This window comes from Eschscholzia californica, unplaced genomic scaffold (assembly GCF_041429995.1).
Source record: "Eschscholzia californica isolate CP2 unplaced genomic scaffold, dmEscCali1.0.p SCAF_4, whole genome shotgun sequence".
Classification (NCBI taxonomy): domain Eukaryota; kingdom Viridiplantae; phylum Streptophyta; class Magnoliopsida; order Ranunculales; family Papaveraceae; genus Eschscholzia; species Eschscholzia californica.
The window spans coordinates 36,599,157-36,626,286 of NW_028238461.1; the positions used below are offsets into that span (position 1 = coordinate 36,599,157).

Below are 27,130 nucleotides of genomic sequence, written 5' to 3' on the forward strand. Positions count from 1 at the left end.
TTTATGTTCAAAAGTAGCTTAAACTCAAGTGGATTCTGTATATTTGTATATCTTGATTTACATCGCTAAATGTCACCTAGTCTAAACTCAAGTGTGTCTGGATCATTTTCTGATGTAGAGGAAGTGACCAAGAAATTCATGAAAGAAATTGATGCGGCTAAACTAAGCGCAAATGATTGAATTGTCAAGATTGAATCTACGGATGTCAGAATTGAAGGAAATGTCACAATCGGCCCACTTTGGGGGTCAAATTCCATCGTTTATGCCTTCAAAACAGGCTTCAATATTTTCCTTTTTAACTACTATTTTTTTGTAAGTTTTTCCATCTTCTTGAGATTTTGTACTCTTCATGGGTTTTCGGTTTTTCTATGTTTCGAACATAAATCTAAAACTTTTCCAGCTTTTTCACGAAGTAGTCTGCCGCGATAAAAGCGAACACCAGGTTATAAATGAGAAATAGCAATCCAGTGTTAGAAGTGATATCCTAGAACAACAATTGAAACTAACACATGGGTTTTCTGCTGTATCAAATCAATGAAAGCGGCCTTTCATTATATTTTTAAGTTGTAGAGATTTGTCTAGTTACTGCTATTCCATATTTTTGTTGCAGAATTAAATCTGTGAATGCAAAATCACCTTCACTAGGGACCTGCTTTTTTTTTTTTGTTGTTGCAAGGACAAGGGATCTGCTTGGCTGTTGGGTCCATCAAAATTGGCAAAGCTTCTGACTTCACTAGACAAAGATTGGCTCTATGCAAGTTAACAAATTACGAAGCCTGAATTTCGAATTCGAAGGCTTCAGAATAGTGGGTGCCTATAAATTTATGAAACAGTAAGTAAACTCATATCACGGAAAGCGAAGTGAAACTACAAGAAGATGAAGGAAATGAAATTTAATGTCTTCAACTACAAGTTAAACCCTAGATCTCCAGAGCTTCCCAAGTAAATACTACTAAAGAATGTGGAGAGATGTTAGTTTCCCATAATGAAATTGTTTTAACAAAGCAAAGTACATTGAAGGCAACAAGGACTTCATTATGGTTTTCAGGCGAAAAAATGGAATGAAGGATTAAATACACCAACGCATACCGACAACTATGCCAAGTGAGATTTTGTCATCTCATATGCCAAGAAACAGGCTGCATTGGCAGGAATACTTCGAGCCATCGCAGGTCCAAATCCTTTATAAAGCCCTTTTACACCTTCAGATGCCAAAATCTTCTTGAAAGCATCAACGGAGCCTTTATATTTTGGGTTTTGGTAATCATCTACTTGAAGTACACTCTTCACTACGTCAGTTGGGTAAACTGAACCCCAGAATGAAGCACCGGCTACACCTCCAGCAATGACCATAGAGCCTGTACCCAGGGTTGAAGTGTCACTATCCCCAGCAAGTACTTGTTTCATGGCTTCATAAACACCAAACATTGCAGCATTTCCAGGGACTTCACGGGCGAATGTTGGAATCAAGCCTTTGTAGAGACCTCTAGCACCACCTTCTGATCTTAGGACATGCCTAGCAACATCCATTGGGCCGCCGTATTTTGGAGCTCCACCAGCCAAGCTTGGGTCCGCCAGTGCACTCTGGGCTTGCAACCTGTATATATGTAACCACGACAAAAACATTTGAAAAGGAAGGCTGACTGGTAGTGATTTATCTAGAAACCAAACTGAATCGTTGGTAGATTTGGACACTTCCGTCCTAGATCCATAAATTAAATGGTTGTCTTTGAAATCAGCTCTGGGTTCTTCACATACGCTAATTTGAACTGACATGACATGGCAAAAACTAGAAACACGGTTATGAGAACTGTTCTCTTCCTTTTTTTTCTAACATTTCCTAACATGAATCATGGGGACCTGGGGTGGAATTATTAGGGGTTTTAGCCCTTGATCCCAGTTCCGGTCAAATTTGCCAAACAAGACCAAGACTGAATAATTTTATGGATTTCGGATAAAGTTTGATGACAGAAATAGAAACAAACCGTTAAAACTTAATGGTGAAGTGAATTAAATGGAATCGTAAAACTAACCTGCACTTGATCAACTCAGTTGGGCAAGCTAAAAATGAGACGGCGACTCCAGCCCCGGCACCACAAATGACCTGCTGACTGATTGTGAGTCGAGCACCTGGTTCAGATTTTAAGAATGCTTCCATTTGACCCCTGACTGTAAAGAGAACAGCATTGAAAGCTGCAACAGTAGCGAGCGGAGCTCCCATGCCTTTGAACAAGCCTCCCACTCCATCAGCTTTGATCGTCTGCTTAACAGCATCGATTGCTCCTGAATACTTTGGAAGTTGACCAGGGAGGGGAGCTGGTTGACTTTGGAGCTTGACCTTTATGGTGTCGAAGGGATGCCCACATATCAACTGTGCAGCTCCTCCAACAGTTCCGGCAGCTAAGTCCTTGGCTACTTCCCCCATCTTCAACCTTCAACTGTAACCAACGTGATTTATCAAATCGGGATGACCTCTACGAAGTACGAACAAAAGAGAGTAAATCATTTTTATGGGAATTAATGTCTGACTTGTCCAAGGATGAAATAGTAATATAAATTGACTGAGAAATCGATCATCAATATAGACTTAAGTCTTATTTAAGTGGGTCAGGAAGCATTTGACTTTGATGCTTATCAATGAAGAAAGAAAAAACAGTTTCAAATTCGACTCGGATTGTCTCAAATCCCACAGCACACCTTCTTTCACCATAAACTATTAACATTTTGGACCAAGGTCTAACACAAAGCATACTAGTTCTATACTTCAAGTTGAGCATCAACCACCATATGACGATCCATCAACTCCTTTTCCCTCCATTACTAGCAAGCAATGAAGTTTCCGTTTCGGTGAAAATTTCGGTAGGCACGGGAATGGAAACATTTCAGTCATTTCGACCGAAATATTTCAAAATTTATTTCGATGACAAGGCATTGTTAAGAGAAACTTAGTTAAATTTTGGTAGGCATGGAAATAGAAATATTTGGAAATTTAATAAGGATTATCTCTAGGTGGAAAACAAGAGCTACTGTTTGGTAGTGAAGAGGCTAAGGATGATATCTTGAGCCAATCATTAACCTAAAATTATGGTGAAAGAGACTCATACAAAAGAAGAAGCACAGGAAATAATAGAATTAGGAAAATCCCACTTCAAGAAAGAGAACACAACTCCAATCTTGATCTAGGAAAGAACAACCACTAATAAATGCAAGTAAAGAAAGGAAAACAAATAAACCCAAAATTTACTTTCCCCCATTATAGTTTTTTGCATCAAAATTGGGGAAATTTGATGGTTCATTGGTTCTGTTACTGTTTTCTTCATTAAGGTGGGTATGGTGAGAGAAACATAAACTTACCCAGATCCAAATAAACTCTTGCCAGAGGAAGAAGTAATTGAGATGAAAACAATGAGGCTGAAATGGATTTGCAGTTTGAGGCTCAATCTCTCTCAAGTCTCAACCAGTGAAAGAGAGAGAGAGAGAGAGGAAAGAAGTTAAAAAGGGATCAGCAGCCCTTGGTAAGCCAGATTCGATGGTGGACATGTAGTGGGTTTGATTGGTGTATAACACTGATAAGGAGATTCTGGTCCCAAATCCCCCTTAAATGGGAATAAACCATGAAATTGTCATGTTGGCTACACCCATTACACATTTACACTTGCATCCATGGGCCAATATTCCAAAATAAAAAATAAAATAGATTTAATGTCCAAACTTAATAGAAAATAGATAAAAAGTTCAATTTTTTTCGAATATTTGTTTTTGTCTCGTACAAATATACAAATGTATTACTAACGTGTTGATTCTGAATGTGTAAGAATATGTTTGTTTTGTATGCAAAACAACCAAATTGTGTGAACTTCAATAGTAAAATTTTGTGTAGGATTATTTACGTTTTGTTTAATGCAATAAGATAACGATGTCATGCAAAAATGATTTTTTTTGGTGAATCCCCAAAATGGTATGTAAAAAAGTATTTGTTTGGTACATGCATTTTAAAATTTGTAATTTCTTTTGACTTTTAGCTTATTTCGTGTTAATAGTGGACTATTAGTGTCCATATTTTGGTCCTTCCACCAATACTTCTTTCACACTTCATTACAATTAGACAGAAGTTATGCATTTACGTCTTTCAAATTCACCAAATCCTCTACGGCTCCACTTCAGTTATAAAGAGTTAGGGGTTTTTTGAGCTTACCCCCTCCACGCTAATTAGTAATTGAGTTTACTCCCTTCAATAATTAAGAATTGAACTTACCCCCAACATAACCAATGATATAAAGATGAATGGTAAACCTCAAGCAAAAAAATACAGGGTTATCGGGTTTAAATCCATCTTGGCTACATTTATGGACCTTTAGACCACGCATAATTTTAAGGAGATTGCATAGGCCAATGCCTGAAGTTGTTAAACGCAATTCTACAAATGGTTAAATGCAACGTGGTCTTGAGGGTAGTTCCCATCTTCCTTCTTTTTCGGCGAAATGTTGTCTCCCGATATTCTCCGGTCGGCGACCTTAACTAAAAAAAACAAAACAATCTTCCTTCCTTCTTCTTCTCTCTACTCCTCTCATTCGCTGGAAGTGTCTAGTTTACCAGTTTGGAAGGTCTGGCTTCAAACCACATTTGGTTTCTTTTCTAAACCAGACCTGCAAAGACTGGTTTGGCGGGACACTAGACCTTCAAAGTCTGGTTCATCTGGAAATCAGACGCTTCCCAATAAGGGATCCTCTCCTTCGCTTGAGAGATGCAAGAGAGGAGTGAGAGAGGGAATATAGAGAAGATAGAGAAGAAGAATAAGGAAGAAAAGATTTTTTTTTTTTTTCAGTTAAGGTCGTCAACCAGAAATTATCAATTGCTGGCAGGAAATTGCCTGTGGACGACCTTTTGTCAGAGAAGAAGCAAGTTGACTAAGTTGATGGTGCAAAACACATTGCCTTTAACCACTTTGGGCATTGCCTATAAAACTTCTCTAATTTTTAATTAGAATCGAGATCCACATTGATAAAGGTAGTCGAGAATAAAGACAGAAGATATGACACATTGATACAGAAGAGGAGAGAGAAAAAAAACTACAGTGGTGGTCCGAGGTGGTAGTGATAATCGACTACAATGGTAGCGGTCGGATGTAATAGTGGTGGTGGCAATGAAGTGAAGACAAAACAAAGGTGTTTTTGCTCTATACATGAAGATTATGTCCTCGCACCCTAACCTAATAAAATTAATTTGGTCAAATTAGATTGACATATGTATCACAAACATCTTTATGCCTCGCTACATTTATCATGCCCTAAAGAACCATCCTAAAGTGTGCCCTGAGTATGAAAGTGGTATTGGACCAAATGAATCATTTCTATAGGGTTAACACATGAAAAAAATTGAATTTAAAAGTGCCATGTGAAAGAGAAGAAAAATACTTTTGTTTATTTTTGCTTTCACTTATTTGGAACTCCTAAGTTTGACTTAAATCAAATCATAAATAGTTTTCCCATACAAGATAGATTGGATTTCCTCTCGTAATTGAAAAATGACTTGGTATTGTCTCCGAAATAAACAAATCCAAACATACGGAAAAAAATCCCAAATGTTATCCTCTAATAAATCATTTTCACTAGAGATCCCAAGAAATAAGAAATACTCTAACATGTTCAATTCATTGTTACATCATAATTGTAATAGTAGATAAGTAATAAGAGCATCTCCAATGGGACACTCTAACAAACACTCTATAAATCCTAATTGTCAAGTGTCAATAGAGATTCTCTTTCCTAAATGTTAATATAGAGACACTCTAATTTTTGTTGATCTCCAATGGAGATCTAAGTTTCTATACTTAATACACATGTCCATCTTTAATTCAATAGATAAAAAGTGGTTGAAAAGCAAAGTTTTCTATTGGTTGGAATATTAAAGTAACACTTAAAGAGTCTCAAGTAGACACTCTCATTTTAGAGTTTCTCTCTCTAGACACTCTATAATAAATGTGTCCACCTCATATTAGAGTGTCTAACAAAGTGTTCCATTGGAGATGGTTTTTTAACAAAATCTCTCAAAAATCAAATGTGGCACTCTAAGTGTTAGAGATTGAGTGTCCCATTGGAGATGCTCTAAGATTACAATATTATTGCTCTGACTTTGTTTCTTAATTACTTAATTTACATGCAGGTCCTCCAAAATAAAAACTAGTCTCTCTGTTGTAATAACCCACTCCATATAACTGTTTGCATTCTTTAGGGTTATTAAAATTGCCATTAAGTGGATCTATTTGTTTTAGATCCTTAGTTATATACTTCATTTCTGCAATTGAACAAGCATGAGCAGGATGTCCATCTGGTAAAACCCCACTTCCCATTTCAGGACTAAATCCATAATAACCACCTCTTACATGTCCTCCCCAATAAATAAATTTACCTCCATCTTCAACCGTTAAATTGAATAATGATTTGGGCCAATATCCAACTCTTTCATCTTTTCCATATTCTAACCACCAATTTCCTGTTTGGGGATCAACCATTTGGAACAAATACATAATAAACCAAAATCAATTCATTTACTTTGAACTATTTAAATAAGACATATAATGTTGGAATCGGAGCCAATTTTGGCTCGACCCGACTCGTCAAACTCAGAAAAGGAAGTCATTGCGTTCGTCTCGTCGATCTCATCAATTTAGAGCCAAGAATCACTCAAATCCGATTCCGGATGAATGAGAAATTCAAGTTTAAAGTTTGGACGAAAATCGGTTAAGGACCAAAACATCAAAAGGGACAAAGTTAGATTAGGGGCCATTTCAGCGAAGCAAGCTCGTCCAAATCTGGATGGCTAGCGTTCATCGCGCGGGATTGCGCCAGATCCAACGTCGGGTGTTCATCCCGCTTCGGGCACACTTCGGGATCTCTCTAGATCTTCATCTAACGGCATCTGGTTAGCTTTGTTGGGCATGATTCGGGACAGAACCAATGAAATCCAACAGTGGGCGTTTCTTCCTTGTTTTTTAGCCAGATCGAACGTACCAAAACCTTGCGAAAATCCCAGTTATTTAACCAACTCCTTGTCAAGAGTTGTGTACCAAAAACTAAGGATTTTGTCCCCAAAACTCAAGAGATGTGTCCCAAACTAATGTGCCTACTCGATTCCTATATAAACCACCTAAACCCACTTCATTTTTCATCAATTCAATTCATTATCTTCTTCTCTTCCCTTTTAACAATTAGAGGTTCTGGTTTGCCTAGAATATCTGGTTGGGAAGTATTTCTAGAGGTTCTGGTTTGCCTAGAATATCTAGAAAAAGGAAGAAAGAAGTTTCGAGTGAAGTTTGAATTTCCGAAACGTCTAGAAGATCATCCGCATTAGTCCAAAGCTCATAATACTTACAAAGGTTCGTCTGCTTTCAGAATATAAAAGTACCATCTTAAAACTCTGAAAGGAAAGTCGTTGTATCCCGAAGGCATACACCCTAACGTTTGGAACTGTTACGGGGGTGTAAAATATCTTAAGGAAAGAGAATTTATTCTCGCCTCGACTACATTAACATCTATCTCGGTTAATTCGAAAGAATGAATATTGATAAATCATTATTCTTTAATAGTCTATCTCTCTATAAGTTAGAGAAAGGAAACTCTGTCTAAAACAAGCCAAGACAGAGAGAAATCGACTTATCGATTGATAACCAGAGGAACAACAATCTTAAGACATTTTATAACGATTATTTCTCTAGTTATAAGATATTAATTTGGTTGCTTTCTGTGTGTTTCAGAAAAGGAAATGGCACGAACAAGAACTACTCTACGAGTTATTCCGCCTAACACCAACAATGGGGAAAAACCAGAGAAGTTCAAGGGAACTGACTTCAACCGATGGAAGTTGAAGATGATGTTCTACCTAACGACATTGGGTCTGGTTAAATATTTAACCGAAGAGAGACCCACCCATGCAGAAATAGAGGATGAGGTGCAACGGACCGCTGAAATAGATGCATGGAAACAAGAAGACTTCTTGTGCAAGAACTATATCCTGAACAGTTTAGACGACGGACTCTATAATCTGTATTCTATTATAGAAACATCTAAACAACTGTGGGACACCCTTATCAATAAGTATAAAACTGAAAAGGCGGGTGTCAAAAAGTTTATCGTAGGACGATTCTTGGACTACAAGATGATTCCCCACCATAAATAGTGAACAAATTGTTGGATATTTTCAAATGTGAACAGGCATGGCCTTTCACCAGGAATGTACATGGCGTAGCCATGAATTTTGAATGGATACATCCCATTCAATGTAGCCATGAATTTGAATGGTTACATCCAATTCAAAGAGCATCTCCTGGACCCTTATAAATATATAATTCTCCACACTAGTTTTCACACAAAACGATCCAATGTGAACTAATTTCTCTCTCTATATATCTTTGGTCTTTTCTTTAATTTACAAAAGGAAAAAAAAACAGTAAAGTGTATTCTATTGGGTGAATTATTTATACTAATTCTTTGGTAAACTCGAAGTCTGTTCTTTGGCATTATCAGTTTATTCTAGGAGTGTTCTTGATCTTGGTCAAAGCGTACATACTTTGAACCGAGATAGTTGTAAAGACTTCATCGTATCCTGAAGGCATAGTTCCATACCCGTTGTGTACTCGTGGTTTTACCAGAAGGGGCGAATTACTGTCTAAAAGAATCGATATAATCGAGCTTTGAAGTTTAGTGTACAACATCATTATCATTTTCTGTTTTCCATTTCAAACTAGTAACAACAATAATTTTCCAACAATTTTTAGACAGAAAATTCTCGCTTAGCTTTGAAATGGAAGCATCAACAGCATTGACTCAATCTCTTCGCGTTATGAATCAAGACTACACTCGTCTTGAAAGTTTTAATGGAGAAAACTTTACAAGGTGGCAAGAAAAGTTGCGGTTCTTTCTGACTTCTATTAAATTATTCTATATAATAGAAGGGGTACTCGACAAAATTCCTGATGAGACTCCTGAAGACTCGACTGAATTAAGGGAAAAACGAAGGAAGCGAAAGGAAGACGATTTTCTTTGCCGTGGTCATATACTGAACGCTTTGTCTACTTCTATCTACAATGCTCATCGTTCAATTGATTCTGCCAAAGCATTATGGGAAGCACTGGACAGCAAATACCGCATTGAAGAGGCAAGTAATCAAAAATTTCTAATTGGTAATTTTATGGATTTTAAGATGGTTAACAATAAGTCTGTTATGCTTCAAGTTAATGAATTTTTACTTATTGTTAGCAATCTTAAAAACGCTGAGATTTCTCTTATGGATGCTTTTCTGGTGGGGGTTATCATTTCTAGACTACCCCCATCTTGGAGCGACTATAAGAAAAAACTCAAGCATGACGAAGAAAATTATTCATTGGATTCTTTACAACGTCACCTTCGTATTGAAGAAGATTCTCGTATTCGAGAATTAAAAGAGACCCAAACTGATTATCAACCTAAGGCTAATGTGGTTGAAGAAGGGAAATCTGAGAAAGATTCTCTAAAGCCTAGGAAGAATAAAAAGTTTAAGAAACAAACTCCAAAGGACAAGAAGAAGGTAATTTGTTACTATTGTAACAAACCCGGCCATTATGCTCGTGATTGTCGCTCAAGAAAGAAAAATCTTAAAGGGCAAGCAAACATGGTCGAAGAAAAATTTATAGCCACAGTTTCTGAAGCCAATACAGTAGATGCTGACAGTGGTTGGTGGTACGACACAGGAGCTACTATCCATGTCTGCAATGACCGTAATCTTTTCAAGACTTACGAAGTTGGCGGTGACGGAAACGATATTAAAGGAGCCAATAATATTCGTTCTAAAGTCATGGGATTAGGAACTGTGGAACTCTTCTTTACATCTGGGAAGACTCTAACTCTTCAAAATGTTCATCATGTGCCCGATGTGACTAAAAATCTTGTATCGGGAGACCGTCTTAATAAGAAGGGGTTTAAGATGGTGTATGAGTCTGATAAATTTGTATTGTCCAAAAGGGGCACGTTTGTTGGTCAGGGGTACTCTTGTAACGGAATGATTAAGTTGAATCTAATAAATAATAATTCTTCGGTTTACATTGTTGATTCCGTTAATTTATGGCATGGTAGATTAGGTCATGTTAATTATGGTTCTCTTAGAAATATGGAAAAATTAGGTTTAATTTCTAATTGTGATTTTAATTCTACTAGTAAATGCCATGTTTGTGTTCAAGCTAAAATATTTCGAAAATCCCATAAATCTATTGTTAGGAATTCTAATTTGCTTGACATAATTCATAGTGATGTGGGTGATTTAAAAAATCACATAACTAGAGGTGGAAACAAATATTACATAACCTTCATTGACGATTGTTCTAGATATACTTACGTATATCTAATGAAAAGTAAAGATGAGGTCTTTGAAAAATTCATAATATTTAAAGCGGAAGTTGAAAATCAACTTGGTCTTAAGATTAAAATTTTAAGATCTGACAGAGGTGGTAAATACTATCCAAATGAATTTATTAAATTCTACCAAACACATGGAATTGTTCACCAAGTCACTGCACCTTACACTCCTCAGCAAAATGGTATTGCAGAGAGGAAAAATAGGACTATGATTGAGATGGTCAATGCAATGTTAATTAGTTCTGACTTACCGTTATCTTTATGGGGTGAAGCATTATTATCAGCATGTTCTATTTTGAATAGGATTCCCTTAAAGAATAAAAATGTGCCTCCCTTTGAACTCTGGTTTAAAAGAAAACCTAATTTTAGTAGATTAAAAGTTTGGGGCTGCCTTGCATATGTTAGGAAACCAGACCCTAAGAGACCAAAATTAGGTGTTAGAGCCTACAAGTGTGCTTTTATAGGTTATTCGCATAATAGTGTGACATATCGATTCTTAAATCAAGACACTTTTGAAATTATAGAATCTGTAGACGTAGAATTCTTTGAGCATTTGACGAGGTCTAGTGCTAATGATAACAGTATAGTAGATCCTATAAATTTGTCTAATTCTGAATCTGTAATTAGTGGGAATAATATGGATGAAAATCCAAAATCTCGTGAACCTCCTGAATTAGAACCAAGGAGAGGTAAGAGGGCTAGAACTGAACGTTCATTTGGTCCTGACTTCATCACTTATCTCATAGAAGGTGATAGAAGTGAAGTAACAGACGTTACAAAGTTTGTTTTGAATATTGATAATGATCCGATTAGCTTTTCTGAAGCTATGAATTCTAGAGATTCTAGTTTCTGGAAAGAAGCTATAAATGATGAAATGAATTCTATCTTATCAAACCAAACTTGGGTATTGTCTGATTTACCTCCTGGGGCTAAACCTATAGGATGTAGATGGATATTTAAGAAGAAGTTAAATCCTGATGGTTCCATAAATAAGTTTAAAGCAAGATTAGTTACTAAAGGCTTTAAACAGAGGCATGGTATTGATTATTTTGATACTTATGCACCAGTGGCACGTATCTCCTCAATTCGTGTGTTGATTGCCCTTGCCTCAGTTCACCATTTAGTTATTCATCAAATGGATGTGAAAACAGCATTTCTAAATGGTGACTTAGAGGAGGAAGTTTATATGGAACAACCTGAAGGATTTATTTCTCCAGGCCAAGAAAAGAAAGTTTGCAAGTTGGTAAAATCTCTTTATGGTCTGAAGCAAGCGCCAAAGCAGTGGCATGAAAAATTTGATCATATTGTCCGATCAAATGGGTTTGTCGTTAATGATGCAGATAAGTGTATTTACTGTAAAGTAAATAAGTCTAGTTGTGTACTTATTTGTTTGTATGTTGACGATATGCTCATTTTTAGAACTGATCTACCTTCTGTCAAAGAAACAAAGAAATTTTTATCGTCTAAATTTGATATGAAGGATCTTGGGGTGGCTGATGTTATCTTAGGAATTAAAATTCTAAGAAAGGATAATGTATTGGTTTTAAGTCAAACACATTACATCGAGAAGATCCTAAAAAGGTATGATCACTTTGATCAGAAACCAGCTCCAACTCCAATGGACCCCAGCATTAAATTACTGAAGAATACTGGTCGTGCTCAAGCTCAACTTGAGTATGCAAGTGTTATAGGTAGTCTGATGTATGCGATGCACTGCACTAGACCTGACATAGCCTACGCTGTCAGTGTACTGTGTCGATTTACTAGTAATCCAGGACCCGAGCATTGGAAAGCTATTTCTAGAGTGCTAAGTTACCTGAAGGGAACCATGGATTATGGTTTACATTTTAAAGGAGATCCCGCTATATTAGAAGGATATAGCGATGCCAGCTGGAATAGTATTGAGACAAAGTCAAAATCTACCACTGGATGGATTTTCACTTTAGGTGGTGCTGTTGTGTCTTGGGGATCCAAGAAGCAGACCATAATTTCTGATTCAACTATGTTGTCAGAATTAATTGCATTAGCAGATGCAAGTAAGGAAGCGGAATGGCTTAGAAATCTACTAGAAGAAATTCCCATATGGAAGAAGCCATCTCCGTCAGTCATGATAAATTGTGACAATCAGGCAACACTTTATAACGTTGCAAATAAGACCTACAATGGCAAGTCGAGACACGTGAGTCTCAGACATCAATTTGTGAGACAATTACTCAAGGCAGGAGTAATTACAGTCGACTATGTAGAAACAAAGAAAAACTTAGCGGACCCATTAACTAAAGGACTTCCTAAAGTAATGGTCTCGGTTAAGAACAAGGAAATGGGACTCAGGTCTGTGAATGAAGGTTGATCGCCTTTAACGGAAACCCAACTTATGTCTTGAAATAGATAGGCAAAGTTCAACGGGTACCAACAAGTTAAAGCTTTCGCGATTATGGAATACTAGCAATTTATATTCTCCCATTTCTGAGCTAGTATTGGTTTTCTGCAAGACAAAGGATGGATGATATATCCTTAATAAGTCCTAATTTTTAAGTGGTGCCTCGCGGAAACACCTCAAGTGGACTTACCTAAGTGAGTGTGGAGATCAGGCCGTCTCCTAAGAAAATAAGACCGTTTTCCGAAGAAGACTCATGAAAGGGATATTGCACATGGCCATTAATGTAAGGAGTATGAACACTCTAAATCACCGAAACAAGTATGTGCGACGGCTCCGGTTTCATCACTGAAGGATTCTTGGTTCAAGATACGTTCACCATAGCATTCTGATAAAGCTTTGAGTTGTTTGCACTAAGTGAAGGTTCAAATCCATAAGATACCTATCATGTATGTACAAGTTTCTACGATAATGCCAAAGTTGTCCTTTTTTATTTTATTGTCGTTTATGTATGGTATTTTGTTGCACTTTCAAAATTTTGAAAATGGAGGGGGAATGTTGGATATTTTCAAATGTGAACAGGCATGGCCTTTCACCAGGAATGTACATGGCGTAGCCATGAATTTTGAATGGATACATCCCATTCAATGTAGCCATGAATTTGAATGGTTACATCCAATTCAAAGAGCATCTCCTGGACCCTTATAAATATATAATTCTCCACACTAGTTTTCACACAGAACGATCCAATGTGAATTAATTTCTCTCTCTATATATCTTTGGTCTTTTCTTTAATTTACAAAAGGAAAAAAAAACCAGTAAAGTGTATTCTATTGGGTGAATTATTTATACTAATTCTTTGGTAAACTCGAAGTCTGTTCTTTGGCATTATCAGTTTATTCTAGGAGTGTTCTTGATCTTGGTCAAAGCGTACATACTTTGAACCGAGATAGTTGTAAAGACTTCATCGTATCCTGAAGGCATAGTTCCATACCCGTTGTGTACTCGTGGTTTTACCAGAAGGGACGAATTACTGTCTAAAAGAATCGATATAATCGAGCTTTGAAGTTTAGTGTACAACATCATTATCATTTTCTGTTTTCCATTTCAAACTAGTAACAACAATAATTTTCCAACACAAATAAATCTAGGTATATACAAACAAATTTTCTCCATGAACAAATGTTAATTCATAAGATATTTCACTTTAAATATGTCATATTTGAGCTCTTATCATGGATGATTTCCGTTTTTGATCGTAAGAAGAAGAATCCATGTGCATTAAAATAAAATCCACAATAATCATATCATTAATCCAATATAGGAAGGAGTTGACATCTGTGACCCATATACCAAACTTCAAAAAGGAATCTATCTCTATAAATATTTCACTCTCTGGTCAAGTACTCAGCAAAGGTATCCATGGCCGCAACTAGGGCTAATTTGATGTTTCAAGTATTGGCACTAATTGTTCAATCTTTGAGTTCTAGTCATCATGTATTAGTGAAAGTGTTATATGGTGGGGTCAAGATGAAAGTCAAAAAGGCTATGTAGCCTAGTTTTTAATTCACATGCACAAAACATGGGTTTCACTCTTTACTGGTGGAAGAAGAAATCCATCTATTCCCTAAATTTCAGGAAAATTTTCTTCCCATGCATTTAATGAAGGATGGTGAATGAAGACTTTAAGTTGCCAAACATTTAATGCTCTGTTTTGATCTCACGGATGAGAAGGCTATAAATAGCAAACTCATTCACAATGTTATCCGTCCCATTTTCTAAGTTCTCTTTGGTAAGTAAGAGATAAAGAGAGAGTGTGAGATCAGAGAGTTGTATAAGTGTGTGTGAGAGAGAGAGTTGTAGTGAGTACACTAGACTTTGTGTACAGTAACTCGGGTAAGTTGTAACTTCATATTCATAGTGGATTTGCTTGGTGTGGCTGAAAGAGGACGTAGGACTTGCTCTGAAACTCTATAAATTTTGCGTGTCATTATTCTTTATTTGCTTCGTGGTTACTTTCTATTTATTCACCATTTCATCCAAGATCCTGGTTTTCCGCATTAGAGAAAAACTCTAAGTAGACTGATCGCCTATAAGGAGTGGTTATTTTTCTCAACAACTGGTATCAGAGCATCCGGGTTAGCAATTGCTGAATTTTCTATTATCGGTGGACGGAGTTACTATTCACGTGAATAGTGTTTTCGGATGTGGATAGTGTTTTCCGGCGTGAATAGTGTTTTCGTCGTGAATAGTGTTTTCCGCCGTGAATAGTGTTTATATCGGTGTTGGAGCTATGGATGATAAATCAGATAACGTTGCAAGGGTTCGGGTTTTCAACGGTAAATATTTCTCATATTGGAATCACAGATGGAGGATTATTTATATGAGAGAGATCTTCATGCTCCATTACATGGAGTTGAAAAGAAGGGTAAATTCGATGATGAAGAATGGGCTATTCTTGACCGCAAGTGTGTTGGCGTGATCGGTAGGTGTCTTACGGAGGAAGTTTACAACAATGTCGAAGAAATATTTACAACAAAGGACTTAATGGACACTTTGGAGAGACTATATCAGAAGTCGTCAGCCTCAGGTAAAATTATGTTGGGTGAACAATTATTTAATTTAAAAATGAACGAAGGCGAGACCGTATCTGCTCACCTTGGAAAGTTTAAATCAATCATCTCCCAACTTTCTAAGGTTGACATTACATTTTTCGGATGAGGTTAAAGCATTAAGGTTGTTATCATCATTACCGTCGAGTTGGGATACAACTGTGACGTCTATAAGCAACTCGGCGGGTAGTGAGAAATTAATGCTAGAAAATATAACGGCTATGATACTCGGTGAAGAAGAGAGGAGACTGGAACGAGGCTACACCGCTTCTAGCTCTTCTTCAAGATCCGTCTTAAGCATGCAATATGAAAGAGGCAGGAATTTTAATACAAATTCAGATAAATCTAAAGTAAAATTTAGAGGCAAATCTAGGGGAGATCAAAATCTAGACCTAGAGGTGTGTGTTGGACGTGCAATAAAGAAGGGCACATGAAGAAAGACTGTCCAGAAAGAAAGGGTGCTAACAGTACGAGAAACAGGGGTGATCAAGAGGTCCATGTAGTTGCAGCTGCAGAGGACGATGTCGTCTTCATTGTTAATGACAACAATGTGATTACCGAGAGTTTCCTATTACTCTCCGAGGACGGTATGAATGAGTCTTGGATAGTAGACTCAGGAGCTTCTTTCCATGCTATAGGAAATAAGGGGATTATGACCTCTTACAAGGAAGGGAACTTTGGCCAAGTCTTCCTTGGTGATGGTGAAGCATGTGATATCATCGGTGTAGGTGATGTGAATGTGAAAGTCAATGGTTCGACATGGAAGCTGAAAGATGTGCGGCATGTTCCAAATCTAACGATGAACTTGGTGTCTGTGGGCCAAGTTTGTGACGACGACTGTGAGGTTCACTTTACTAAAACAAATTGGAAAGTGACCAAAGGAGCTATGGTATTAGCTTGAGGACTTCGAAATGGTACTCTCTACCGAGCTTCAGAAAGACCTACTCTAGCAGTGGTTAGTAGTTCTGAAAATGTCAGATTATGGCACAGAAGGTTGGGACATATGAGTGAGAAGAACATGAAGATTCTGCATTCGGCAGGTCATTTGCCGGAGGTAAAATCTGTAGAAATGGGCTTTTGTGAAGAATGTGTTCTGGGAAAGCAGAAGCGGGTGAATTTCAACAGAGGCGGTAGAAGCTTGAGAAAAGAAGAATTGGACCTGGTTCATACTGATGTATGGGGACCAGCTGATGTTCCTTCTCATGGTGGTGCTCTATACTTTGTTACCTTCATCGATGACCACTCGAGAAAGGTATGGATTTATTTTCTGAAACATAAATCTGACGTGTTTGATGCATTTCAGAAATGTAAGGCATTGGTTGAGACAGAAACAGGTCTGAAGCTAAAATGTATAAGGTCAGATAATGGTGGTGAGTATGACAAGAAGGAATTCTTACAGCTATGTGCTACAAATGGGATACGTATGGAGAGGACGCCCAGGGACACCACAGGAGAATGGAGTAGTTGAGCGTATGAATTGGACACTAAATGCATGAGCAAGGTGCATGAGACTGCAATGCGGGTTGCCTGAAGCTTTTTGGGCACAAGCTTTAAAAACGTCTGCTTACTTAATCAATCGGACACCCAGCAGTCCATTAGATATGAGGATCCCAGAAGAGGTTTGGACCGGCAAGAAGGTAAACCTCTCTTGTCTAAAAGTTTTTGGATGTGTTGCTTATGTTCATCTTAATCCTACAAAAAGGAAAAAGATAGGCCGGCCATAGGCAAAGAAGTGCATTTTCATTGGTTATGGAGGTGATGCATTTGGATATAAATTGTGGGACTATGAAAGTCACAAGGCAATCCGGAGCAGGGATGTAACCTTCAATGAAGATGTGTTATACAAGACAAGGATGCAACACAGGTCATAGGTGAAGGATCAATTACTCAAGTCGACAAAGAAAAATATGTTGACATGGGTGATACTACAAGGATGACTAGTAGAGTGGTGGAAGAAGCAGAGACTCCAGGTGATGAGGAATCTCAGATGCAACAGGGAGACACTCCACAAGCAGTGGGAGTTTCTCCGCCAGCTCCACAGAACCAATCAGGTGTTCAGACCGAGACATCTACGGTGTTCGTCCCAAGGAGATCATCACGTGTACCAAAGCCGAATCCAAAATATGCTAATGTGATGGATCATTTGTTACTGACAGATGATGGTGAGCCAGAACATTTTGATGAAGCACTACAGGATGAGGACTCAAGCAAGTGGGAGTTTGCCATGAAAGACGAGATGGATTCACTTGTGCAGAATGGCACATGAGTGTTGGCAAAATTACCAAGAGGTAAGAAGGCATTGGAGAACAAGTGGGTTTATTGGAGAGAAATGGTGACATTCGCTACAAAGCGAGATTAGTAGTGAAGGGGTTTCAGCAGAAACCAGGTATCGACTACAATGAAATATTTTCCCTAGTTGTGAAGATGACAACAATCAGAGTGGTACTCGATCTAGTGGCTTCAGAAAATCTCTTCCTTGAACAGCTAGATGTAAAGACAGCATTTCTTCATGGAGACCTTGATGAAGAAATTTACATGAAGCAGCCAGCTGGATTCGTTGAAGAAGGAAAGGAGGAAATGGTATGCAAGCTTCGAAAGAGCTTGTATGGTTTAAAACAGCAATGGTACAAGAAGTTCGATAACTTTATGCTCAGGAACAACTTCTCGAGATGTAACGCAGATCATTGTTGCTATGTTCGAAGGTTTGATTCTGATTACATCATTTTGTTACTATATGTTGATGATATGTTAGTGGCTGAAACATCTCTACAGGAAATCAAGAACTTGAAGGGTCAGTTGATAGGTGAATTTGGCATGAAAGATCTTGGTGAAGCTCGACAAATTCTTGGCATGAGAATCAGCAGGGACAAGTCTAAGGGTACACTTATGCTCAGTCAAGCTGAATATATTGAACGGGTTCTGAAGAGGTTCAATATGGAGGGTGCCAAACCAGTCGGCATGCCACTTGGAAGTCATTTCAAACTTTCCAAGTTGCAGAGCCCCGTGACAGTGTGGAGAAAGAGTTTATGGCAGGTGTGCCATATGCATCAGCCATTGGGAGTCTTATGTACGCTATGGTGTGCACAAGACCAGATATTGCTCATGCAGTGGGAGTAGTGAGAAGGTATTCTAGCAATCCTGGTAAGCACCACTAGGAAGCGGTGAAGTGGATTCTCAGGTACTTGAGAGGGTCCACGGATGTACCTTTATGCTATGAAAAGGAAAATTCTGTTTTAAATGGATATGTAGATGCAGACTTCGCAGGTGACCTTAATAAAAGGCAGCGTACGACAGGGTATGTTTATACTTTGGGATCGACTGCAGTGTGGTTGAACTCACGATTACAGAAGCTGGTTACATTGTCAACAACAGAAGTAGAGTATGTAGCAGTGACTGAAGCAAGTAAGGAAATGATATGGTTGAAGGGTTTATTAGCAGAGTTGGGGCATGAGAGGAAGAATAGTATTTTGTACAGTGATAGTCAGAGTGCTATTCATCTCGCCAAGAACTCAGCCTCTCATGCAAGGACAAAGCATATAGATATTCGGTATCATTTCATTCGGTCGCTTCTGGAAGATGGTGAGCTACTACTGGAAAAGAATCTTGGTTCGAAGAATCCAGCATACATGTTAACCAAAAGGGTCACAATTGAAAAACTGAAGCTCTGCAAGGCTTTAGTAGGTCTCTCGGACTAAGAGAGACGGATAGCCGCATCAAGAAGTTATGTTAGCACCAATCCAAGTTGAAAGAGAAGTGGATATTCTACAACTCCAAGTCACAAGTTTATTTGACCCCAAGTGGGAGATTGTTATATAGTGGGGTCAAGATGAAAGTCAAAAAGGCTATGTAGCCTAGTTTTGAATTCACATGCACAAAACATGGGTTTCACTCTTTACTGGTGGAAGAAGAAATCCATCTATTCCCTAGATTTGAGGAAGATTTTCTTCCCATGCATTTAATGAAGGATGGTGAATGAAGACTTTAAGTTGCCAAACATTTAAAGCTCTGTTTTGATCTCACGGATGAGAAGGCTATAAATAGCAAACTCATTCACAATGTTATCCATCCCATTTTCTAAGTTCTCTTTGGTAAGTAAGAGATAAAGAGAGAAAGTGAGATCAGAGAGTTGTATAAGTGTGTGAGAGAGAGAGAGAGAGTTGTAGTGAGGTTTTGTAATCGGGGAGTACACAAGACTTTGTGTACAGTAACTCGGGTAAGTTGTAACTTCATATTCATAGTGGATTTGCTTGGTGTGGCTGAAAGAGGACGTAAGACTTGCTCTGAACCTTTATAAATCTTGCGTGTCAGTATTCTTTATTTGCTTCGTGGTTACTTTCTATTTATTCACCATTTCATCCAAGATCCTGGTTTTCTGCATTAGAGAAAAACTCTAAGTAGACTGATCACCTATAAGGAGTGGTTATTTTTCTCAACAGAAAGGAGCCGGAGTTTTAATGGAAGAAGAAGATTTGGAGTTGGAAAGACAACTTAAGATTTTGAATAAACCTCCCATCAAAACTATTCAAGTATTCTTTTACTTTCTTAATTTCTCTTAAATGTTTAATTGTTATAATCTTATTTGATTATTTCTTCATATAATTACCATTTTTTATTAAATAATACAACAGTTGTTGTTTGTTATGTCTCTAGGCAGATTGGGGTGACATTTTTTATTGTATTGATATCCATAAGCAACCTGCGTTTGATCATCCTTTGCTAAAGGACCACATAATACAGGTTATTCTCTACTTAATTACTCTCTCATATAGTAAAAAATATATACAGTAATACAGATTGTCTGAGTCATACATATAATTTATTTACTATGTGGGTGGTATTATGCTGGTAATTTAGGGTTTTTAATTAATTTGCTGTTTTTCTACTTTTCAGTTGCAACCAAGTTCTGTTCCCAATAGGATAGTGGAAGAAATTTCATCCCCAACCACAAAAAATAGATCAAATATTACATCAGTGGCTCCAGTTATTGGGTGTCCGAAAGGAACAGTTCCTATCCGAAGGACTCGAAAACAAGATCTAATTAGAGCAAAAACCTTATCGTCAACCAGGATAAGCCTTGCTCGCCTTGCTGACCACACTGGCGGAGACAATCGTGAGCATTACGTAAGTGTTCATCGGGTCTTCCCCACACTATTTTTTTCTTCAGAAGTGATTTTTATATTTCTTGTTTGGTTTAAAGTTTAAAATGTCCCGATTCTTCAAATGGTCTGATTGTGATAATGATTTTTTGGAATTTAATTTTTACTCGAAAAATCTAAAGAGTTTACCCAATTTTATCAGAGAGAAAGTGTTGCGTATGCTGACGGCGATAACTTCTATGGCGCAAGGGCATTCATAAACATATACAACCCGAAAGTCAAGCCAGACCAATATAGTAGTTCTCAAATTAGTCTTGAGTCAGCTCCTAATGAAAACTACAACGTAATAAGATTTGGATGGATGGTAAGTCATTTTCTAACTCAACACAAATAGTCGATATTTGATTTGTCTAAATTTGACTAGTTTGAATTGAATGGGCCAAAATATTGCCCCAATGAGTCATTAGAGATAGATGTTTGAAAAAACAAACAATCTAAAATCTCATTTGAGTTATTTGAGACGTCACATCAGATTTCAAATATGACTCGGAGAAAAACAAAAAGTACGAAAGTGTACAAACATAGGTTACTTGTTAGATGGAGTTTGATTATATTTGGAATTATCAGGTGTTTCCAGAACTATATGGTGACGACTTGACTCGATCATTTATAGATTGGACTGTAAGTATTTTTTTATTATAGTAGTTCCATTTTCAATTGAAATTAGGAGACGGGAGAAACCCTCAAAAACTTGGGTCGCTCTATGCATGTTTTAGGGTTATCTATATGAGTAGATCATCAAATAAACAGTTGTGATGCTATGCCCGACCAATATCCGGCAAGAGTACTTGGCCGGTTCAGATCTAGTGAGAGAAAGTGTTTGACTTTCTCTCAACAGATCATGTCTGTTGAATTACCCCGGCCGGGATATTGTCCACGCATAGCACCATTTTTGATAAATTTGTAATTTCACATGACGGAGATATTAATTTCTCAATTTAGAGGAAGTATACCAAAAATCTCCATACATCTTAGAAATTCTTGATGATATTGAAATTTTCTAAGGGTGTGTTTGATTCGGAAATTTCCCTAGGAAAAGAGAATCAGTTACCTTAAAAATATATTTTTCATGTGTTTGTTGAGTATTTTAGGGAAAATGAGATTTTCACTCACGTGATCAAAATTTTCTATTTTTCTCTAAAATCAAGGAAAGTTGTTACCCACCTCCCCCTAAAGAATCTCTTTCTCAGTAACCATTTTTCCCACTTCACCTTATTTTTCTCTCAACAACTTTCTCTCAATCTAAATCACTTCTTCTATCTCTCGACTTCTTCACTGAATATATGAGCAACAACTTTCAACAACTCGGTTTAAAATCTCAACACGTTTCTCTCTCTCTTTGAACTATCTTGTGTTTACAAAATATCAATTCCAGGTATGTCATTAATATCAAAGTCTTAATTTATATTGTTATTTCAAATATATGGTAGTGTTCTTCCTTCAAAACTAAAACTTGAATATAATAATGATAGTATTAACTTGGACAAATTGTTACTTGATTGTTGACAAAAGTTGATACAGGTCATTTTCGGTTTACTCTAGTTCTTACTTGTCCCAGTGCACATGTCAAAACCTAACAACAAACAGAGTGGATCGATATTTTCATCGGTCATTTACAAATTTCATATAACCAATAGTAACATGATTCTTTACTTAGAGTTGATCACAATCTTTAAATATCTAAGTAAGTCCTTACCAAATTCAACTTAGAATATAAAAAATTTTAGATTATTGAAAGGTTCAATCAAAGAACTGCTACTTTCCAAGTAACAACTTATAAAATAAATAACAACTCTGGTTCTTGATAACACAAATAGACATATAAAGAGAGTAATGAAATTATGAAAAATAACAACCTGGATTTTGTAATAATTGAACCTGTTCTTGAAGTTTTCAAGTTCTTTAGTTCTGTGTTCAATGAGGGCAACCAAAGCTTCTTCCTCTTGTTGATTCTTGTTATGATTACAAGAAGAAAGAATATAAATTTTGAGAAAGAGAATACAAGAAGGAAGAAACAAAAACAATAGTATTCATTTAATTTCTGTGTTTGTAAAGAGTTTCATAGTTTTTAGAGAGAGAGAGAGAATATTGCAGAGAGAGATAGAGTTGTTTGGCATTTGGAGGTCTGATTTCATATTCATATTAATATCATTTCTAAATTATTTTTGGAAAACTCAAATCTTTAGAGAGAACTAAAAAATCCATCATAGATAATCCCAAAAGTAAAAAAAAAAGAAAAGAATGATAACTAAAATGGCATCCACTGTTACATAATTATTGATGGGGAAGGTTTGAAATAAATTATGCAATAGTATAAATATAGTTTTTATTAATTACTATACTTTCTAAGATGGATTTTCTGTTTAACTTTCTTACTCACTGATCATTTGAATTTGTATTGCTTATGATGTATTGCTTATGAGTTCTCTATTTTACTTAGTATTAGATTATTTCATGGTGGTGGTAGTACTAATAATAGTTCAGAGTTCTTTATGTCTCTTTTGTTGTTTAGGTTTTGATTTCATTCTTGTTTAGGTTTTGATTTTGTAAAGAGCAAATTTTGTATATGGATTGTTTTAGTATTTAGGTCAACCAAATCACTTCTAAGATGAGTCTTACCTAGCATGGACCAACATATACAATTCATTTTCATATATCTTTATTTCATTATGTACTTCATTTCTTAATTTTTATAACTATTTGGTTTAGTTCGGTTAACGGTGTAAAATGCTTACGCGAAAGTTGCGCTTAAGGGTTGCGTGTATGATGATGATTATCATCATATATGCATACTGGAGTCATCGTCGTAGAAGAAATGCAAATCTCAATAGAATGCCTCATATTAATCGAGACCAAGAGAGAACAAGTGTCTTAAAGAGGATGTATTTAGAGAGTGACCGCTATTGTCATGAACAACTGCGAATGAAACGAGGTCCGTTTCAACGTCTGTGACCTCGTTTCAAAGTCTGTGTGCTCGGTTGCGTGGTTATGGGTTAGTTGACAAACGCCATGTAAAGGTAGAAGAACAAGTAGCTATCTTTTTGAATATTGTTGGCCATGACCAACGTAACCGCAATTCAGTTCTTCAATTCATTCGATCGGGAGAAACTGTGAGTAGGTATTTCCACTTAGTTTTAACATCCGTACTTAGACTCTACAAAGATATTGTGAAACCAGCAACAATAACAAACTCTCCTACAGACGGAAGTCGTCGAAAATCTTGGCATGATAACTTCAAAGTTAGTTTAGAATATGAAATTGATGGTACACACATCAGAGCAAATGTTCCAATCAAGGACCAACCTAGATATCGAAATAGGAAGGGTTTCATTTCTCAAAATGTTCTTGTAGCGTGTGGATTTGATATGAAATTTCATTACGTACTTGCCGGATGGGAAGGGTCTGCTCATGATGGTCGTCTATTAAGATGTGCAGTCAGTCGTTCTGGACGAAAACTAACTGTTCCAATAGGTAGATAGTTTGATTTAGTTGTATATTAAATGAAAGATACTACTGAAGTTTTACGTTACTAATAATAATCATAATGAACCACGTCCATGTAGGCAAATATTATCTTGCTGATGCAGGATTTCCTCTTGTGCCTGGATTCCTCACACCATACCGTGGTACTAGATATCATCTTAAGGATCACGCTGGTCATCGTCCCCAAACACCCAAAGAGTTATTTAATTATTATCATTCATCATTGCGCAATGTTGTAGAAAGAACTATAGGGTTGTTGAAGAAAAGATTTGCATATTTGCAAAATTCTCCATTCCACGACATCGACACACAAGCTGAAATAGTAATAGCATGTTGTGCATTGCATAATTTCTTACGAGATGGAGATCCTGATGATATAAGTAGTGATGAAGAAGAAGAAGAAGAAGAAAATGGTGGTGAAGAAGACGAAGATCATGATGTTCAAGACGTAGAAATTAACATTGTTCCATCACAATTGTGGACAGCTAATAGGGATTCGATTGCAGAAGACATGTGGCCGGTCGAGTATTCAAACTGATATTTATGTGTTTCGTACTTTCTAGCATGTTAAAGATTATGATTTTCTTTTAGAGATGTTTCTTTTACTATTACTAAATTAAAATAGAATATTTGATTTGTTTAGTCTTTAATATTAAACTGTTATTAGATTTAATCTGTCTAATCAAAATTGATGACATTGTGAGTGTTTTTTCAATGAAGATGGCTTCTTAGTCTGATAACATAGACTCAACCAAAAAGACTAAGAGACCCACTGTAGTTTGGAGCAATCTAATGGACGACATTTTAGTGAATACTATTTACGAGAGTATATTGGTCGGAAAAAGAAATGGAAATCAACAAGTAATAGATGAGATATTCAAGAAAGTTGGAGTTACCATTACTATTGAAAACATCAAAGCTCGAATGAAAACATTCAGAAAGCATTACTTTACCGCGAGAGCTGCAATCAATTCTAGCGGTTTTGCGTTTAATACTGAGACTTTTCATATTGAGGCTGATGATGATTCATGGAATGCTTATGTAGCGGTAAGGTGTACTCAACTTGTTAATTTCCGTATACAGAATTTGTTAATAATAAGGTATATTAGTATTATTGACTTTTGTTTTGTAGGAGCACCCAAATGCAAAAGACTTGCGCACTAGGACTTTTCCATATCAAGAAAAACTAGGATCGATTATTGGAACGGAACAAGCCACTGGCAGTCGACAAATTGAAGCTGATGATATTTCGACTGAGACACGTGGTTAGTGGTTAATGTCAACATTAACATATAAAAGTTGTGTCATTTTTCCTAAAATTTTCATATTTACTTAATTTTGGTTTAGGTGAAAGTGCAAATGTGGAGCCAATCAATTTGGATGAAGATGATGGTCTTGGCTCTCCTACTTCTACTCAACGTGCCCGGTCTGTAACACCAAAACGTAAACGGCGATCAGGATCAGATGATACAGGCGCATTGCTTGCAGATGCTGCAAATAAACTTGCAGAAGCATGTCAAACTCCTTCACTTAATGGAGTAGAAGATGCATTATTGGCCATTCCAAACTTGACAGATACCGAGTTTCAAGCTGCTTTGGTCCTGTTTTTGGATAACCCATAACTTGCACCGCCATTCTTAGAACTTTCTGAGAGATTTCGAGGAACATGGCTAAGAGGAAAGTTGTCAAAAGAGTGATAAAGGGGTAAAAACTTTTGAATTTATTTTATTAAGTTTTTAGTTGCTTAGGGACATTCTTTGAAGTGAAGACATCTACTATGATGATATTTAATAAGTTAGTTCGATAAATTTTTTAATTAAGATAATGTAGGACAAGTATTTGAGTCATTTTTAAGCTTTTAAGAAAAATGTCTTTTTAGTTTAATGAAGTATTATGTTACCAATAATATTTTATAGAAAAATAATTTAGTAAATAAATATTTTTCTACATGCCAGACAAACAACGGAAACTAACAATATGAGAAAAATAACTTTATTTTCTTCGGTGACCCAAACAGTAGAAAATTTAGAAAATGTTTCAAGGAATCAAATTCTAGAAGAAAATGTTTCTCCGAGAAACACTTTCTCTTATTTTTTTCCTTTCCCTAACTTGGAATCAAACACACCCTAAGTGGAAAATCTCATCGAGAAAAGTCTACCATTTTATGTAGAACTCTATGATAAGGAGTTCAATTGAGGTCGTAGTACATAGGCTTGCACGAGAACCAAACACCACAGGGTAATATGAAATTTTTTATAACGAAATAAATTACTTTTTGAAAATAAGTTTGGCTTAGAGACTTCTTTATCTTCTTTTGAAATAACAATAAGAAAGAGGGTTATAGAAATTAGGGCAAAGTGAGAGGAAAATATTTATGACAAAGTGAGATGAAAATATCTAACAACATAGTGATAAAACAATTAATGTAAATGGCGAAATAATTTAACTCTTAGCCGTCAATATTTCTACATTAAACTAGAGGATTTTTGAGGAATTAATCCTAGGTAATTTTATTTGAAACCATTTACTTTTCCTAGGTGATTTTACAACTTTGGATCATCGTTTGAGTGTTCATATTGTGATTGACAGAAAGACGGATACAAAAAATCTGGCTGTTGGAATACACTTTGTCCTGGTTTTGTGCAAGTACATGCAACATTAACTCCAGGTTCTCCTCTCGCCAATATATGAACTTACGAGGGGGCTCAATATAAAGTTGAAAGCACAATTTATCAGATATTTACTCATCTATACTATGTTCTCGTTTTAAATATTAGAGAAATGCTAGACTTACAACTAAAAGTGTGTAAAAAGTGTCCAGATCTAGGTGGCAGTCTTGGAAATAAAATAGCATTAAAGACCACAATCTCTCTTCCGGAAATACCCTCCCTTGGTTCTATTGTTTCTCTCTCTAAACAGTCCTCTCATTTTCTTTTAACTCAGGAAAAATCATATAAAACTTCTTCATCCTTTTCTTCTCTTCTTGAAAATCTGAAATTAGAAATCACAAGAGACTTCTTCCCCAACCTAGAATTAAGAGTTTATTTCTAAGAAGTTTATTGGGTATTTGAAAGTTCTCATTGGTATATCTTGATGGTAATTTTGATTGAACTTTCA

At 36.5% G+C, this 27,130-nt stretch overlaps 3 protein-coding genes across 4 annotated transcripts; 2 read left to right on the plus strand and 1 right to left on the minus strand.

Moving 5' to 3' along the window:
• Positions 1–878: 878 nt before the first annotated feature.
• Positions 879–3,673, minus strand: LOC147544404 (mitochondrial carnitine/acylcarnitine carrier-like protein). Of its 2 annotated transcripts, none has more exons than XM_086673836.1 (3): positions 3,355–3,673; positions 2,034–2,474; positions 879–1,597 (listed from the first exon to the last, which is right to left on the minus strand). In XM_086673836.1, the coding sequence occupies exons 2-3, from the start codon at positions 2,423–2,425 to the stop codon at positions 1,096–1,098; spliced, it is 894 nt and encodes a 297-aa protein (XP_086529962.1). In that variant the 5' UTR covers positions 2,426–2,474; positions 3,355–3,673; the 3' UTR covers positions 879–1,095. The 2 variants fall into 2 exon arrangements, with proteins under 2 accessions (XP_086529962.1, XP_086529963.1); XM_086673837.1 differs by having other exon boundaries at positions 2,034–2,438; positions 3,355–3,657.
• Positions 3,674–19,492: 15,819 nt separating this feature from the next.
• LOC147544405 (protein neprosin-like) lies at positions 19,493–26,704 on the plus strand. The gene is made up of 6 exons (XM_086635697.1): positions 19,493–19,900; positions 20,025–20,111; positions 20,265–20,495; positions 20,673–20,834; positions 21,098–21,151; positions 26,603–26,704. Exons 1-6 carry the CDS (start codon positions 19,829–19,831, stop codon positions 26,702–26,704), a joined length of 708 nt encoding a protein of 235 aa, XP_086491823.1. The 5' UTR covers positions 19,493–19,828.
• On the plus strand, positions 24,734–25,894 carry LOC147544406 (uncharacterized). The gene is made up of 3 exons (XM_086632563.1): positions 24,734–25,060; positions 25,146–25,278; positions 25,361–25,894. The coding sequence occupies exons 1-3, from the start codon at positions 24,806–24,808 to the stop codon at positions 25,633–25,635; spliced, it is 663 nt and encodes a 220-aa protein (XP_086488689.1). The 5' UTR covers positions 24,734–24,805; the 3' UTR covers positions 25,636–25,894.
• Positions 26,705–27,130: the final 426 nt, after the last annotated feature.

Excerpts from the sequence above, each read along its gene's own strand:
- LOC147544404 (XM_086673836.1), bottom strand. The coding sequence starts at position 2,425 with ATGGGGGAAGTAGCCAAGGACTTAGCTGCCGGAACTGTTGGAGGAGCT. Across the intron at positions 1,598-2,033 it reads ACTGAGTTGATCAAGTGCAG|GTTGCAAGCCCAGAGTGCAC; the intron begins GTTAGTTTTACG and ends ACATATATACAG.
- LOC147544406 (XM_086632563.1), top strand. The coding sequence starts at position 24,806 with ATGGACGACATTTTAGTGAATACTATTTACGAGAGTATATTGGTCGGA. Across the intron at positions 25,061-25,145 it reads CATGGAATGCTTATGTAGCG|GAGCACCCAAATGCAAAAGA; the intron begins GTAAGGTGTACT and ends TTTGTTTTGTAG. Across the intron at positions 25,279-25,360 it reads TATTTCGACTGAGACACGTG|GTGAAAGTGCAAATGTGGAG; the intron begins GTTAGTGGTTAA and ends ATTTTGGTTTAG.
- LOC147544405 (XM_086635697.1), top strand. The coding sequence starts at position 19,829 with ATGGAAGAAGAAGATTTGGAGTTGGAAAGACAACTTAAGATTTTGAAT. Across the intron at positions 20,112-20,264 it reads TAAAGGACCACATAATACAG|TTGCAACCAAGTTCTGTTCC; the intron begins GTTATTCTCTAC and ends TCTACTTTTCAG. Across the intron at positions 20,496-20,672 it reads GAGACAATCGTGAGCATTAC|AGAGAAAGTGTTGCGTATGC; the intron begins GTAAGTGTTCAT and ends CAATTTTATCAG.